Raw genomic sequence first — 14,843 nt, forward strand, 5'->3', positions numbered from 1 at the left:
CCGCGCGCGCCCCAGCCCGGCCGCGAGCTCCGCCGCGGCTCTGCGGCCCGGCTGGGCGCCCCGTCCGCCGGTGCGGGCGGTAGCCGCGCGCGGCGCGCACCCGCGCTGTGCTCGGCGGCTTGCAGGCTGGGCTGCACCGGCACCCGCACTCTTCCCCTCCGTTTCAGAAAGKTTTTCCTCCCGCATTCCGCTTCGCTTGCCCTTGCAGTGCTGTGCAATTGCTACGTGCAGGAGGAGCAAGGAGCAGCTAAACTAGTGCTGTGTGTTTAGGCAGGCAGAGCCAGTCAAGTATTTGTCTGAAGCCCAGCTTTGGTTGGATGTAAATGTCAGATCCCGGTTTCTCTGACCCCTTTGCTCCAGACTGTATTTTGCTCCTTTGYTGTTTGGAGGATATAACAATACGGGAGTTGAAGACCTGCGGAASCGACTCCGTGTTGTTTTTCCTGCTGAGCAGTTTGCTTTTGTTCTTGAKCCCGATTTGTGCAAGCACAGCATCACAGATCCCAGGTAAAAAGCGACATCTGCAGCATTCAAAGTGCTAAAAATCAGCACATGCGGGTGTGGAGAGAGGGTTCTCCTAGAGGAGCTCTGCTATGGGGACGGCTGCAGCAAGCCTCACATTGAGCACACACACAGAAAATTCAGATTTGTGTCTACCTAAAGCCCTGAGGGCTACATGTAATAAATGTCCAGTCCCCTAACTTTTCCAAATTAAACTCTAATTACATTCAATGAAAACTTTCCAGCCAGTGGAATTTTCTACAGGAAGATGCAGATTTATCATATTACCTCTTTTCAACTCAAGAGTCTTTCTGGAAAATTACTGAAAAACACCGCCTTCAGTTGTACTTGTTCCTTTCCCAGGGTAGGAGGTGATCTGCAACCTGCAGCATTCACTGGTTTTAGCTCAGCTCCACCAGGGCATCTGCTCGTTTCTCCTTTGAAGGCTACGCATCAAATCCGGGCTGAGATGATGCCCACTGCTGCAGTGTYGCAGCTGGCTGGAAGATACCGTTGGTCACAGTGGGATGGCTGCTTTCACCACCTGCCCTTTGGGGATTAATGGATTTTTGGCCTGTTTTTCAGGTTCTAAAAGGGGTCGCACGTTCATGACTTGTTCGGTAACCAGAAGGAAAAGCACTGGGGCTGTTTTGTGCAGCTCTCCAGCAGAAGAGCACAAGCATTTTAAAAACTCTTATGTTAATAGGAGCAAAAACAAGCTGCCTCAGAGAGCCTTTGAGCATCCACCCATAAAAAAGCTACATAAACGGTAACTATTATTAACTTTCCACTCGGCCTGCTTTTAGCTTACCTTTTATTACCCTAATTGCTCCCACGTGGGCCCATTTCCAGCCTAATTCCTTTCCAGCTCCATGGAACCAGCTCCACGGTTCAGTTAGAACTAAGTTGGGGTGGTAGAAAACRAAAGAATCTTCAGAGAAGCTACATGTGATTTAATCACTTCTGTATCTTGTAAGATGAAGTCTGTCAACAAGAGAAGTGTGAAAACACTGCGAGAAATAATGTAGCACCAATCCTATTTTTACAGGGATTAAAACTTTATAATCCAGCCTTAAACTGAGCATGAAGCCAATCAAGATTCCCTGCAAGGTGCCCGAGTTAGTGGCTGACACAGGTCTCTGCTTCTGCTCTGCTCAAGAAAATACAGCTGTAACGTGGCCCTGTCCTGTAGGCAGCAGTGAGTTGGTGAGAGAGGCCGTTGGGAACAGACGGGTGGCAGACGAGGCACTGGGAAGCAAGAGACTGCAGCCAGTGACAGTCCTAGCTAGCGGTGAATTAAGACAAAYGTTAATTCAATACTTACACATCAGAGCTTCCTGATGAGGATTTTTTATGCTGCAGGATCAGGGAASAGCTTTAGTGTGATAATAATGGCACGATGCCACCAGTGACATTTTGGTGGCAGCGGGAGGCTGGCTCTCTCTGTGCTGACAGGTGGCCACAGTCTTTGSGCTACTATCAAGAGCAATGGGGAAAAGTAAAACAGAAGAGTGTGCAGGGAAACCACGAGCTCAGCAGACACAGCAGGACCCCGCGTTTCCGCAGTTCTCACTGTAAAAGACCCGAAAGGTTTCGTCAGCTAAGCCAGGCAGAGTCAAAGTGCCAAAGCCTGCTCTGGCCTTGCATATGAGCATTTATATACAGTACAAATACATGTTTACATTCTGTGTATAGAAGTGACATAAAAGCTGTTTTAGCAAACTAAGCMATTCATTCTTTCCTTTCTGACCCCACATGCAGCAGAAAACAAGGTCTCTTCCTTTCTCTGTCCTGCAGCTAACAGAAAACTTGGCCTGCAGCACAGGAAAGACTTGCAGGAATCAGCTAGGTGCCTTTCACTCCTTTCCGATGACTTTTTGTTGTTGTTTACGCTAAAAGGATGAGGCCCAGGGCTCAATCCGGGTTGTTTTTCCCTCTTTCCCGCCGCGAGAGGAGCTCCTGGGGACGCCGCACAGAGCAGGGACGGCGCGGGAGCCGCTGCSCACACCGCAGCCCAGTACCCGCCGGCGCCCCGCAGCCCCCGGGGCCCCGCTCCCGCAGCGGCGCCRCCAAGGGAGCCGCTCTGACCCCTCACAGACACCGCTTAGGAGGCCGGGCAAATATTTTTAAAAGCGAACAAGGACGCCTCATGAAGGCACGGAGAGAACTTTCCAAGAAGTGGGACTAGTCGGGAAATGGCCTGAACACCAGCTCGGAATGAACACTGGACATTGGAGGAGGTGGACGCCTGACTTGGTGTTTCAAACTGTAATGCCTATGTCAAACCATCAGACCAAACTTAACACAAATGTTTTAAAAGCAAATCCATGCTACTCCCCTCTACTACTTTTACAACTATTTACTGGTTGTAGTTAGCTTACAGGTGACTTAGTTTTATCTCTAAAAGGTGATATATATCAGAGCCCGCTGTTCCTGTTTAACACATCTCAAGGACTTCAGGTCACATTTGTTCAGTTCATAGGCAAAATCATGCTTTTTCTAACTAATATTTTTGTACCGATTCAACACAGGCTCCAGAAAGCTTTCTCTGTGCTTCTAGCTGTTGCTACAAGCCACAGCTTTAATGAGACTTCAACTTTTGAATCCTATTAGCAATTCTGAACAAGCTAGACTGAAATCTCACCTACTCGGGCTATTCAATACACATACAAAAATATTATTTTTGTAACTGCAGAAAATACCTAGAAGCTTGCCAGGAGACTGCTTCCATTAGAAACTGCCGTTTGGGCAATGTGTGCAATGGCCCTGGTTCAGCTAAACCTAGCAGCAGAGACTAAAACCAAGAGCTCTTCAGGGCCACTGTGAGAGCTTTGCTGACCTGCAGCCCTCACCGGGACCAAGGTCACAGGCAAYGTTTAAAGGCCGGGGAGGGAAGGAAAACTCTCCACGTGTCTTAAGTAAATTCAGGCTTTGGCTGCAGAACTTCCAGTCTTATACCCTGAACCACTGTTATTTCTCATGGAAGTTTGAGACTCCTGTTTTACATACGGCAGAAAGCCGGTCTTTGTGATGCAGTTTGCAGTGAGTCGAGTGACTTGTGCAGGTTTATGCACAAGTCAAACTACTCCATCACTGTTTACTACTGGATATATCAACTATAAAATACACCGTTACTCCAAACTCACAGTTTTAATATATGGTACCATATATCTAAAGTATTTCATAAATATTTTATCAAAAACAGTACAAATTACCATGGCTTTTTTTTTGGATATTTTTCTGCTAAAACTTTTAAAAGAAAAAAAAAAATCAGAGTGGACTGTACATTATTCTGGAAGCAAATCCTCTCCTAGTTCTTCATCAGCAAATTCATCTTCCTCAGTTCTCTTTCTTGCTGCAGTCTTTGGTCTTTCTGCCTGTGGGCCGAGCGGATCTATGTAGGAGGCATCTAGGATTTGAACAAATACATTTGAAAGTTACCTACAAGTAATTGTAGCTGTTTCTAGTAGATACAATTAATACATTAAGAATGCTTTTAATATGACTCATCTGTAAGGTACCTTATGGAATGAATGAAAGATTTGGAATTTTCTGAAACACGGACTAAAGAGAGGATTAGAGCAGTGCAGGAGACCCACATCCCACCTTTGCAAGGGAACACACGGCAGGACAGCAGTACCATCTGAGTGCCAGTGACAGATGCTTCTTTTATAAATTCACCTTTTTTTATTCCAGTCATTAAGTTTTGGGAAAGGAGCCTCCAGAATTCTGCATGGAATGGGGAGACTGCTGAGCCGATCAAGGAAGGGCATTCCGGGAAGTAACACATTCCATAGGGATTTGGGGGTTTTAAATCCCTTCCACTCCTTTGAAAACTCCACCTTAGTGAAGAACTTACAATTGTAAAACCACAGGAGCTGTCTAAGGATGCAGTGTACACGTGTGCACTGCACAAGTGCAAATATAAGTGTACAAATATACACATATTTAAATACATATATATTTATTTCATATGGTCCATTTCTTCTAATACTTTATAGCAAGCTATGAACAGGGAAGCTAAGGCCATTCTTGGTGTTTATTTCACAAGGGGAACCCTACATGCTTCTGGGGAGCTTATATTTCTGGTTCCCCCTCTGTGAGGGCCAGGAGGGTGGGAAGTGCAAGGTGAGCTGCCCACTTGCCTATTTCTTTACTGCTGCTGCTTTCGTAGGGTTCACTCGTGCCAGGCAGACCTCGTAACTTGGCGCTCAGTCTTTCCCCTTTGTTAGAGCCACTGTCTGCAAGGAAGGAAAAGAAATGTTGAAAAACAGTTAAYGTGGGTCACGTTCTGCGAGACCATGGAACAGGAACAGCGACGGGAATTCAGCCACTATCTGTGAAATAAGATTCAGGTGACACAATCTGTTCACAACTGGCACAGTACTCGGTTGTCACTGTAGTTGCTGGCACAATGGACGCTGTGTATTTAAGTTTTTWAAATATACAGTCTTACCTTAGGGTAAACATTTTGCATGAAAATATTTCGCTTTCAAATGCTGATGCTTTATTTGCTTGCAAGGGACAAACGGTCCCGTTTGGGAGCTAAAATGACCGTGAACAAACGCAGGCGCCGCCGCAGCTGCATGCGAGTGTGCTGGTAAATGAGCACATCCCACCTGCGAAATGCTGCCCAGGCCCTGCTCCAGCTCCTGCTCCTGCTCCAGCCCCGGCTTCAGCCCCAGCTCCACGTTGGCACGTGCTGCCTGTGAGGTGGCACGAGTGACTGCTGCCCGGCCTGCCTGGCCCGGTCTGCCCCTCGCTCCCTGGGAACRTCTCCCCGACAGTTCCTCTGCAGCAGGGAACGTCTCCCCGACAGTTCCTCTGCAGCAGGGAATGTCACCCTGGCAGCTCCTCTGCAGCTGGGCCCCTCGGAATGCGGCGGCTCCGAGCGCTGCCCCGTGCCCAGACGACGTGGGATTAGCCCTCCCTTGCCAAAGCAGGGCTCCAGACGCTCTAAGTATTCTGGTAACCTCTGGATCTCTTTTTCACGTTCCTGGCACGTTTTCAGTCTTGTCTGCTACACTAAATTTTTATTCTTTTCTTTCTTTTCTCCTAGGAGAAACTGTTTTGTGTTTGGCTTGGTACATTGAGGGGGCAGAACCTGCCAGGCAGCCAAATACAGACACGCTCACTGACAACACGGAACACGGCTGTTATTAAAAGCCCTCCATCTGGGAGGCAGAAAAACAGGCTTAATTCTCCAAACGCTAATTACAAACACTGGTCTTGGCAATGCACTCCCATTGTTTTATTTACTACATGTTGTGTTTATAAATATTGTTACTATTTTTTACAAATGTGTTCTTCCATAAGGATGACAAGCCTTTCTTTTCCTCCGGATACCAGCCTGCAGTTTATTCAGCCTTGCAATAGAAGACAACGTTCCTGCTCTGAAAAAGATCTGCAACCTACAACTATTTATRCCCAACAGTTAAGAGCTATATACAGTTTACTAGAAAGAGGTTATGTTTGAACCTTCAAAGCCAGGGCAAGTTGTTTTGATGTCCATCTACCTCTGGTCAATTCTCAGTGAAGGGCTCCATGGAAGAAGGGAACAATGGGGGAGGGATGTAAAAAAATTGAAAGAAATCAATGAGTTTGATTGGGGGCCTCAGCAAAATTACAGAGGAGCCTCCTCTTGATTTCAGTGGGCCTTGGACATGGGGCCAAGTATCAAAGGGCAGATCTGGAGCGTCAAGATGCTACAGATGGAAACATGCTGAGAGTCAGGAAGACAGACACTGACTGGAGATGAGAGTAGGCCTTATGAAAGGGAAAACAGGTAATCTACAATATGCTAAGGATGCAAGGAGGAGTGGTGAAGAGATGGGAAGAAAGAAAGGATCTATCAGGAATCACAAGAAGACTTAACTAGTTTCTAAAATTGGCTGATTCCAGAAAGCAGGAATTTGGTGGAGTGAAAATAGATTATGAAGATGGCACACAGATTCGTGAAGGAGGAAGACATGTGGGTTTTACTGACATTACCTGAAGAAGCAAAAGGATCTGTTAGATGAAAAAGAAAAATCAGGACAGACCTGACCAGCCAGAGTTTAGGACCAACTCAAATGGCTGGGAGAAGCCTAATACTCACAAACCATCCAAACATCTTGTTGCCCTAAATCAAACAATTTAGAACAGAAGCTTTCTTGGACATCCTAAGATCCTTTCCCTCTTATGGCTACATCCAGGAAGAGAACGAAGCAGTAAATTTGAAAAYGGGAATAAAGTTTTCCACCCCCTTTCACTTGCAATGGATACGCTCAGTGCCTAAACCCCAGCGACTGCCTCCCCAGAGAGCCTCGAAGAGCCCTGCACCCCCATTGACTCCCTACACACTGGAGCAGCACCCCCGGGGCAGCGAATCCCTGCGGGCTGCTCAGCACAGACCTGGCCTCCAAACTCCCTTCCAGTTGGYGACCTGGCCTCCMAACTCCCTTCCGGCTGATGAACCAGTACAGAGGGATCACGAGTGTGATCCCAAGGTGAACAAATGTACACGTTCACACAGATGCCGCTTTTTAGGGTCAAGGATTTGAATCAATTGCCCCAACACGTTAGTTYTCTGTCAATTTAATGAACTGAACGAGCTAGGAACAGCACAAGGGAAGCRGCAGGAATGTGTGGCCAGGAGTGGGAAAGAAAGTTAATGTGGGGGAGAATGTGGCTGTTGCCTTCAGGGACAGGAGAAAAGACAGTGATAGATGGAGGGAGAAAGAGCACAAATAGGAAGAGAAAAATCAGAAGAAATGAAACACAGGAGAAAGCTGGATACATATAATCACGTTTAGCATGTCAAAAGGCATGTACACGGAAAAAAAACTAAGGTTTTGCCTGAGGCAAAGCACAAAGCTTTATCTTTTTAAAATCAGATTTAGAAATATATTTACTCTGCAGGATGTTTATACTTGGGACCTGGATTGTAAAGTTAGTATCACCTTTCCCTTTCAGGCCATGCACATTAGCATCAGCTGCAAGCTATGAATATAAAGACATAAATAATATACACTGCATGCTGATATATCTGTTACAGTGCATTTCCTCCGACATCCCTTTAAGAGGCATTCCCATAATGTTATATTTAGGATATATTATTCAAATTATTGTACTATATGAATATTATTTCTCGTTACACAGATTTTTGAAACCTCTGTTGAAAGCYGTTTTTCTTTTGAACAATAGGAAAACTGCAGAAAGAAGGAATTTAACTTAGAACTGATTTTACTAATTGATTAATTTTATGTGGCAAAATAATGGATAAATCATCACACTACATGAGTAGTTTTTGTAGATATTTCTGTGCTTCCCACTTGGCAAGATGTGAATCTCACTTCAAGCCATGCAGGAGATCCACAGCATTTACATTCRGACCTGATCCCTTCAAGGGTGTAATTGCACCGGCTGCAATCGYGGTGTTGGGACTCCTGCATGGGCTCTTACCTGCCTTCTGTGCATTTATTTTCTAAAATAGAAAAAAAGAAAGGGGGGGGGGGGGGCTGTAGCAGTGTCATCTCCTTCCAAAGGAATGCGAAAAAGACACAAAATCTGATGTTCACAGGGAACTTTTACTAGTTATAAGAACTAACAAATGTGTTCAGTTTTAGGTGGGTATTTTAGATTTAATGCTTATCTTTCTTACAGTACAAGGGYTGTCTTGAATTGATGTTCATATAGGTATCAGTTTTCCTAGTCTCCTGTTTTTCCTTATCTACCACCTGTGCAAACCCTAACTATACCCTTAAACTTATGCTTTAGTATGTCTCCTGCTTTAATACATATTGGCAAAGCAGTAAGCAACCCATTAAGCACAAACGCTGCTGATTCAGCTATCTTTCCTATTAGCTTTCTCTTTAGCAGCAATTTTTAATAACGTAAGATTTTTGTGAAATGAAGAAGCCTCGTTACTCTCATTATAAACAACTACCTAAGGACAAAAATGCTTGAAATAAAGACCTGTTCGGAAGGCAAGCTCAGGCAAACAGTTGTGAGGATCCGGAGGTGCTAAGATGATGTGAGCTGGTAACTGGTATTAAATAAAACTTATTTACAACCCAACTTATTTACAACCCARCATCTTTGAAATGCAAGCATACAATATTTAGCTAATAGGTCCTAATCTGAGGGGGATCACCTGCTTCCTTGGGCTCAGTAATGGTGGCAAATCCCTACTATAGTATAAGAAAATGTCCCTTTTAGATCTTGCTAAAGCCACTTAGAAGAGATGAATCTTAAAATTTACATATGTCATTTATTTTTATATTTTGAAGGAATTAATGTACCCAGAGTGTACTAAGATCCCCAAATAAAATATTATTTAAATTTCATGTATGCCTTCCCACAGGCTGTGCACATGTTTTTTTTTACACTTTAAAATAGAGACTCATGACCCAGGTGAACAATGCTAAGCCCAGGACAAAACAATGTCAGGACTTCAGTTTTCCCTGCGTCACCCTCAGTAAAAGAGAGGGAGTCAAACTGTTGCCTTCCCTCTCTGAATGTGCTACAGCTTTCTCAAGGATGAGGTTCTCCATAGCAAACACTGCTGCTTACACACGTGCAATGCCTTTGGTTTCATCTACAAATCCTAAGAACTGCAACTTTTAATCAGGAATSCCAGCAGAAATAACTCCAGGCCCAACACAGGACCTCTTTAGTCCCTCTGCTTATTTGCTGAGGGATTTCCAGAAAGGTTGGCTCTTTGGGCACTGCACTTGTGTACTGACACTTCTCAGAAATGCTCCTACACAGATCAGTTCCCAAACTCTGCTTCCATTCTTTCAGGAATTTTATGTAATATCTTGAGCAACGGTCCAAGAATAATGATGAGACAAAATCTAGGACAATTTTGACCCTGCTTAATCTTCTCCCCCTTTCCAATCACTCCCCCAAGTGTCAGCATGTTCTCTTTTTACTCCAGCTATGTCCAGCTATGTGCCTTCCAGTTATTAGAGTTTGTGGTCAGAGCTCCTGATGGGTTAAATGCCTTTCTGCTTGTTTGCTTCTAAAACTTTTCCACACGTATTTCTGCCTTTAAAAGAAGGATTGGAATGGGTAACTGGAAAGGTTGTCTCAAGACCTTTCCAGCTCAGTCATCATCTATATCCTCCTTGGCCAAGCTACCAGCTGTACCCCCAGGTCCCCTCTCTCCACCACATTGCCCCTTTTCACTCCCAAGGGAAGAGGTTAACACCACAATAAAGCTGCAAGAAGAGAGACTCTTTGTGCCTCTAGATGCCCAGTGCAAAGTTTTGCCCCTGCCTGCCCCCAATCATGTTTTTCCGTAGCCAAAGTGGAGATCCACTCCATCCCCTTTTGGAAAGGAGATGGAGCCCGTCTCACACAGCTGCTTTGCTGGCACTTCGTGTTGCCTGTCTGCTCATACGGCCCATGTTAGAGAGGAAGGCCCAGAAATATTTCCATTCCTCTCTCCTTCCAAAATAAGGAATTTTACCCCGCGAATTATTTTGGCTTGAGGCCCAGAACAGGTAAAATTCAATCCTAGGCAAACAGTGCTTTTTTTTCTACATAGCAAAAGATGATTTAAAAGCTTCTTTGGTGAAACTGCAGAGCTAAAAAAAGGAAAGAATCGTTCTTAAGAATCCAACACTCACTCTTAACCCTTAAAGAATCTAGAATATCAGTCKTTATACACGCAAAAGTATTCTATAGCTACTTTACAGTTACATTCTCATGACAATAGACTCTATAGAATTTAATCAGTGTAGATGAAAAAAAGAATATTCATTAAGGAAAAAAATCRTAAAATATTTCTGTGCAAAAGGAATGGAAGGGAACAAGAATTTCTAGGGGATATCTTTTATGAGACCCACTAATAAAAGATAAAAGAAAAGCAGAATGCAGAGAAGCCCTTTCCCATTTGGGTCAAAATGATTTTTTTTCCAGCTGGCCCAAGCAGCCTGAAGTCTGGTAGTTTCCTTAAAACAACAGGCAGAGCAGTTGGCTTTAACAGCACTAACATTTCAGGGATTTAATAATGCAGAGGAAAAAGAAATGTTAGCTCTGCAATTTGCAGAGGGCTGAATGCACAAAAAGCCAAGCAGGGGCTTCCTGTTGTTAGAGCTTTACCTTGGTGAACGTCAGCATTTTGAATCCACAGGAGCACAAAGACCTGCCTTCACAGAGTGGGCTTCTCCCTATGGAAGCCTTAGTATTTCAGCTCTGCTATATGAAGAGAAGGGAAGGAGGTAAAAGATAACACGGAGGCCTTCTCTTTATTACTGGGTTGGTTTCCCAGAACAAGCTCTTCGACTTGCAAGAGCCCCCTAACATAGAAGTCAGGATGGTGGGCCCAAAGTTCCCTTTACTCCAYGCTAAATAAAGACACAGTGAGTTTATATTGCTCAAGGCTTACACAGTTTGTTCCCTTAAAGTCGACGACTCCTTATAGTTAATGTTATTCACCCAAAGTTAATGTGACGTGTTTAGTCTACAACATCAAAAACGGGGAGTTAGCTTCAGGAATACACCAAGATCTGTATATAAATCTGTATATACAGACTTGGATCTGTATATAAAGCACAGGTTCTTAGACCAAATATAACGTACTCTACTGGCTGAGTTTTCATACAGCAGTGAGAGAATCGAAAAAATATGAAATAATATTTGTAAAATACCTGAATATTATCCAGTGAGCACATGCATGCATTTTAGAAATGTACAGTAAAAGAGAGTTTCACAAAGACTTTAAGGAAAGTTATTTTCTTTAGCATTCTGACAGCGCTGACACCTAAGCAGGGCTATGAAAGAAGCACTTACCCCCACCAGCACTTCCCTCCCGGCGGCCGCGCGCGCTGCTGTCCCGGCCAGATTTAATGCGCTAGAGAAGAGGGCGACAGAACAGAAACCCCATTTACTAACAGGCATTACAGATAATTATTGAAGACTCAACTGAGTTTATTACTAAAACGGTAAAAGAATATTAAACTGGGCTTGCTTTACTACAACTAATAAAACTTATTTTTTCAATGCACAAAACCGTAGTTAAAATCAGCGTTAAATCCAGTATTTACATAAAACTAGAGTTCTATGGAATTCAAATAGAGTATCTCGATAAATTATTTTTCTTCAGATAAAATTTGTACAAGAAATGTGCATAAAAATAGGCCAGGTGAACCTTTGTAAAGCACAGCTGAGCAAACGGGCAAAATGGCTRCGTTTGCACGCGGTCAAAGTAGCCTCTGCCTGGTAACAACTTGTAAATCCTACAAGCACGTTATAATTGTAAAGATTTARGACGAGGGGAACAGGAAAATCTATAAAAGGAGCTATTTACTCCACAGATCTTAAACTTGTAAGATTTGGCATAGCATTATATGTTAGAGAAAATGTAATTTGTTGCTGGGTGTTACATGCAAGATAAGGGCAAAGGTAAATAAATTTAAAAAGGTAAATAAATTTAAAAATATTTTTAAAAATAAGGCAACTCTCTTGTGCTGAGGAAAATATCAAAACATCTTCCAGCTGTGTTACTTTTAGGATTATTTGGAAACTTTAATTGTTTATCGAAGTGATATCTCTGTATTGCATAGCAATATACAAAATTGATATAGCAACAGCACAGCAATAGCATAGCATAGCAATATACAAAAAAAAATAAAAAAAGCAATATTTAAAAAAGCAATATACAAAAAAAGAAAATACATTTCCCATGGTGAAATATCCCGTTTCTTATATACATATCTTGTCAAGTACAAAACATACATCTTATTTAGGGACTTTATGATGGCTATGTACAAACATTGGCTGTTGAAAGCTCAAAGCTATCACTAAAGTAATCTCTGAGATCTTATTTCAATATATGAACTCAGGATCAACTTAAAAAGTATGGATATGCTACCCAGCCGGAGAGGCAGCTCAACTACTGTCCCAAAGCCTAAAGGTGCAGTTCGTTGCTTAGTCATCTTGCTCTAGAGATCATCATGGCATTTAGCAAAGCTGGATGACACGGAGGACGTGAACAATCTTGCAGGCTTCTCACCGAAAGGAAAATGACTCTTAAATCAAAACTCAGAGCAGTCAGACAGGAAAGCGGCCAGCCCAGCATGAAACCAGAAACTGTCCTGGAACCAGCCAGCCTGGACCCTGAATTTCTCACACTTTTTAGCTATTCTGGGAAATCCTTAAGTCTAAAATATTTCCTCCATGATTTTGGTTTTAATCTCCTGCTCACAAYCAGGTGAAGTAGCCTGGTTTTCTCCAAGGTTTGCCACGTGGTATCTTGACACTGAATAACTGACCACGGTGCTTCTGTCTCTCACAGGGAAGCCCACCAGCAAGCCAGTGTTACCCCTGTTGGCTCCTGGATACCATCCAGGCAGTGCTTGCAATGGAGGGGGTTTGTCCCGGGATCTGCACCTGCAGCCCTGCGGACACATCCAGACAGCTGGCATCACACTGGTACCCTCTGTMACACACCCAACCTCAGGCACTGCAATGGGAGTACAGTCGAGTGAAATGGACAGGGAGGACCTGAAATATGAGAAAGAACTTCCTGCCTGTGAGGGTGCCAGAGCCCTGGWASAGGCTGCCCAGGGAGGCTGTGGAGTCTCCTTCTCTGGAGATCTTCCMAAGCCRCCTGGCTGCCRCCCTGTGCCCCGTGCTCTGGGTGTCCCTGCTGGAGCAGGGGGTKGGACTGGGTGATCYCTAGAGGTCCCTGCCAACCTCAGCCAGTCTGTGAAATCTGTCCATCTGCTCTAGTAAGGACTTTTTTGTGTGTGATCAAGCTGAAGATTGTTGTTGCGAACCTAAAGGACCAGACAACTGTGGCTGAAGTGAGACTTCTTAAGATTCACTTTGTACAGTCAGATTGTAAAAAAGCTGCAGTAATGGAGGAGAAATGATTACTTAAGATTCAACTATTCTTCACATCATAAGATGTGTCCGGATCGAGAGGAAAGAAAATAAAGAAATCCTGAAGACGATGCAAGGTAAAAATACCTGAACAGCAATGAAAATTTTGAAACAGCTAAACTAAAGCAAGTTGCACTATGGTGGCCAGACCTTACCTCTGAATGAAACATTAATGTGGGGGACACRTCTCTATGTCAGATCGTGTGACAGAAAACATGCCCCAAGCATGAGGTAATGTACTCTGAAATAWGGCAGTGCAATTTCTAGCTGCAGATTGGGATGAGACAAGATTTCAGAATCCCAGGCTAAGAAGAAGAGGTAGAAAACATCTCACAGCCCACGTGATAGTYCAGGACAGAAGTGTGTCCCCTGAAGTCTCATTTGACTCTTAGGCTGTTCCTTTATTCCACAGCGGTGCTGTTCATGCAGAATATCTGATCACCCCGAGCTAAGTAGGAAAAAGGTAGGATGGAACTGAGCTCATGCTGCAGTCACCCCACTCTACAGGCTGCCGTGTGGGAAACTACTTACAGGCATTCCCTGAAGCAGCGGGGAGCAGATCAGCCCTGCACCTGAACTGCAGCCTCAATGAGCTGTCACTTAAAGAGCAGTAAGTCGATGAGGTCCTTCATGGCCTTTACATCCTAGGATGCTACCCCCAAAATACTGCAGAAATACTAAGCACGTGACTAACTCCTGTGATGCTCCAAACTAGTAGCTTGTAAGTCAGCCCATATTAAAAGCAGACGTTTAAAATAGGTCCAGTGGTTTCCACCTTAAAAACGCCTATTCCCCTCCAGTGGCTGCAAAAGAAATTTAAGATGATTAGTCCAGATGCAGATGCCTGCAGGTSAGGGCAGTGCGTCCCCAGCAGTGTCTGAACCCATCATCACTGCTTCACACCACACCCCATCAGTCCCTCATTTCTAGTCATTAAGCTCACTTAAGGGAAATAAATATTAATGCGTGTATACATCAATGCCAAGAAGGTTATGTGAACTTTCACACTGAAACCTGTCTTTTTTTARACTGAAACATGAAAAAAATACATTTTTTAATGAAGTTACAAAATCCAATGCTGTGAGAAGCAGGAATAAAAGTTTCTGCATTGAAATGAATCCCACAGATGTTTCTAGATCCTTGGCTGGAAGGAACAACTTGTCCATTCTTGAGAACTGAGCAAAGTTAAGTACTCCACAATATATATTTTGGTATACACTCCATATGAAAGTACTTATTCTGGTAAAACAACGTCAGAATAGCATTTTTTTCATAATTTTCTGTATAGAATAAAAGTCTGTATGCAGATTTTTGAAATGCAGATATGTTACACAAGCATTTATTTTTCTCTTCACTGGGTGCAATCAAGAAATCATGACAGTCTCAAACTGGGAGGAAGAAATGAATTATAACTGGTTTTGTTGACTGAAGCCAGTATTCCTAATGGAAAAATAAGCGGTGAAATATTA

General features: G+C 43.6%; 2 protein-coding genes across 2 annotated transcripts in view; both read right to left on the minus strand.

Moving 5' to 3' along the window:
* Positions 1 to 2,258, minus strand: part of IL17D (interleukin 17D) — an 11,663-nt gene extending 9,405 nt beyond the window's left edge. Inside the window, exons 1-3 of the mRNA XM_026035026.1 lie at positions 2,252 to 2,258; positions 1,571 to 1,651; positions 51 to 95 (exon numbers count right to left, since the gene is read on the minus strand). Of these exons, the coding sequence (XP_025890811.1) occupies positions 51 to 95; positions 1,571 to 1,651; positions 2,252 to 2,258 (133 nt within the window). The remainder of the gene's footprint in view (positions 1 to 50; positions 96 to 1,570; positions 1,652 to 2,251) is intronic.
* A 1,505-nt stretch (positions 2,259 to 3,763) lies between these two features.
* The window catches only part of IFT88 (intraflagellar transport 88), a 38,582-nt gene continuing 27,502 nt past the window's right edge, over positions 3,764 to 14,843 (minus strand). The window contains exons 24-26 of the mRNA XM_026035054.1: positions 11,281 to 11,341; positions 4,647 to 4,742; positions 3,764 to 3,910 (exon numbers count right to left, since the gene is read on the minus strand). Coding sequence (XP_025890839.1) covers positions 3,789 to 3,910; positions 4,647 to 4,742; positions 11,281 to 11,341 — 279 coding nt within the window. The 3' untranslated portion in view covers positions 3,764 to 3,788. The remainder of the gene's footprint in view (positions 3,911 to 4,646; positions 4,743 to 11,280; positions 11,342 to 14,843) is intronic.

Source organism: Nothoprocta perdicaria, unplaced genomic scaffold (assembly GCF_003342845.1).
Source record: "Nothoprocta perdicaria isolate Ctin4 unplaced genomic scaffold, notPer1 scaffold_155, whole genome shotgun sequence".
NCBI classification, from domain to species: domain Eukaryota; kingdom Metazoa; phylum Chordata; class Aves; order Tinamiformes; family Tinamidae; genus Nothoprocta; species Nothoprocta perdicaria.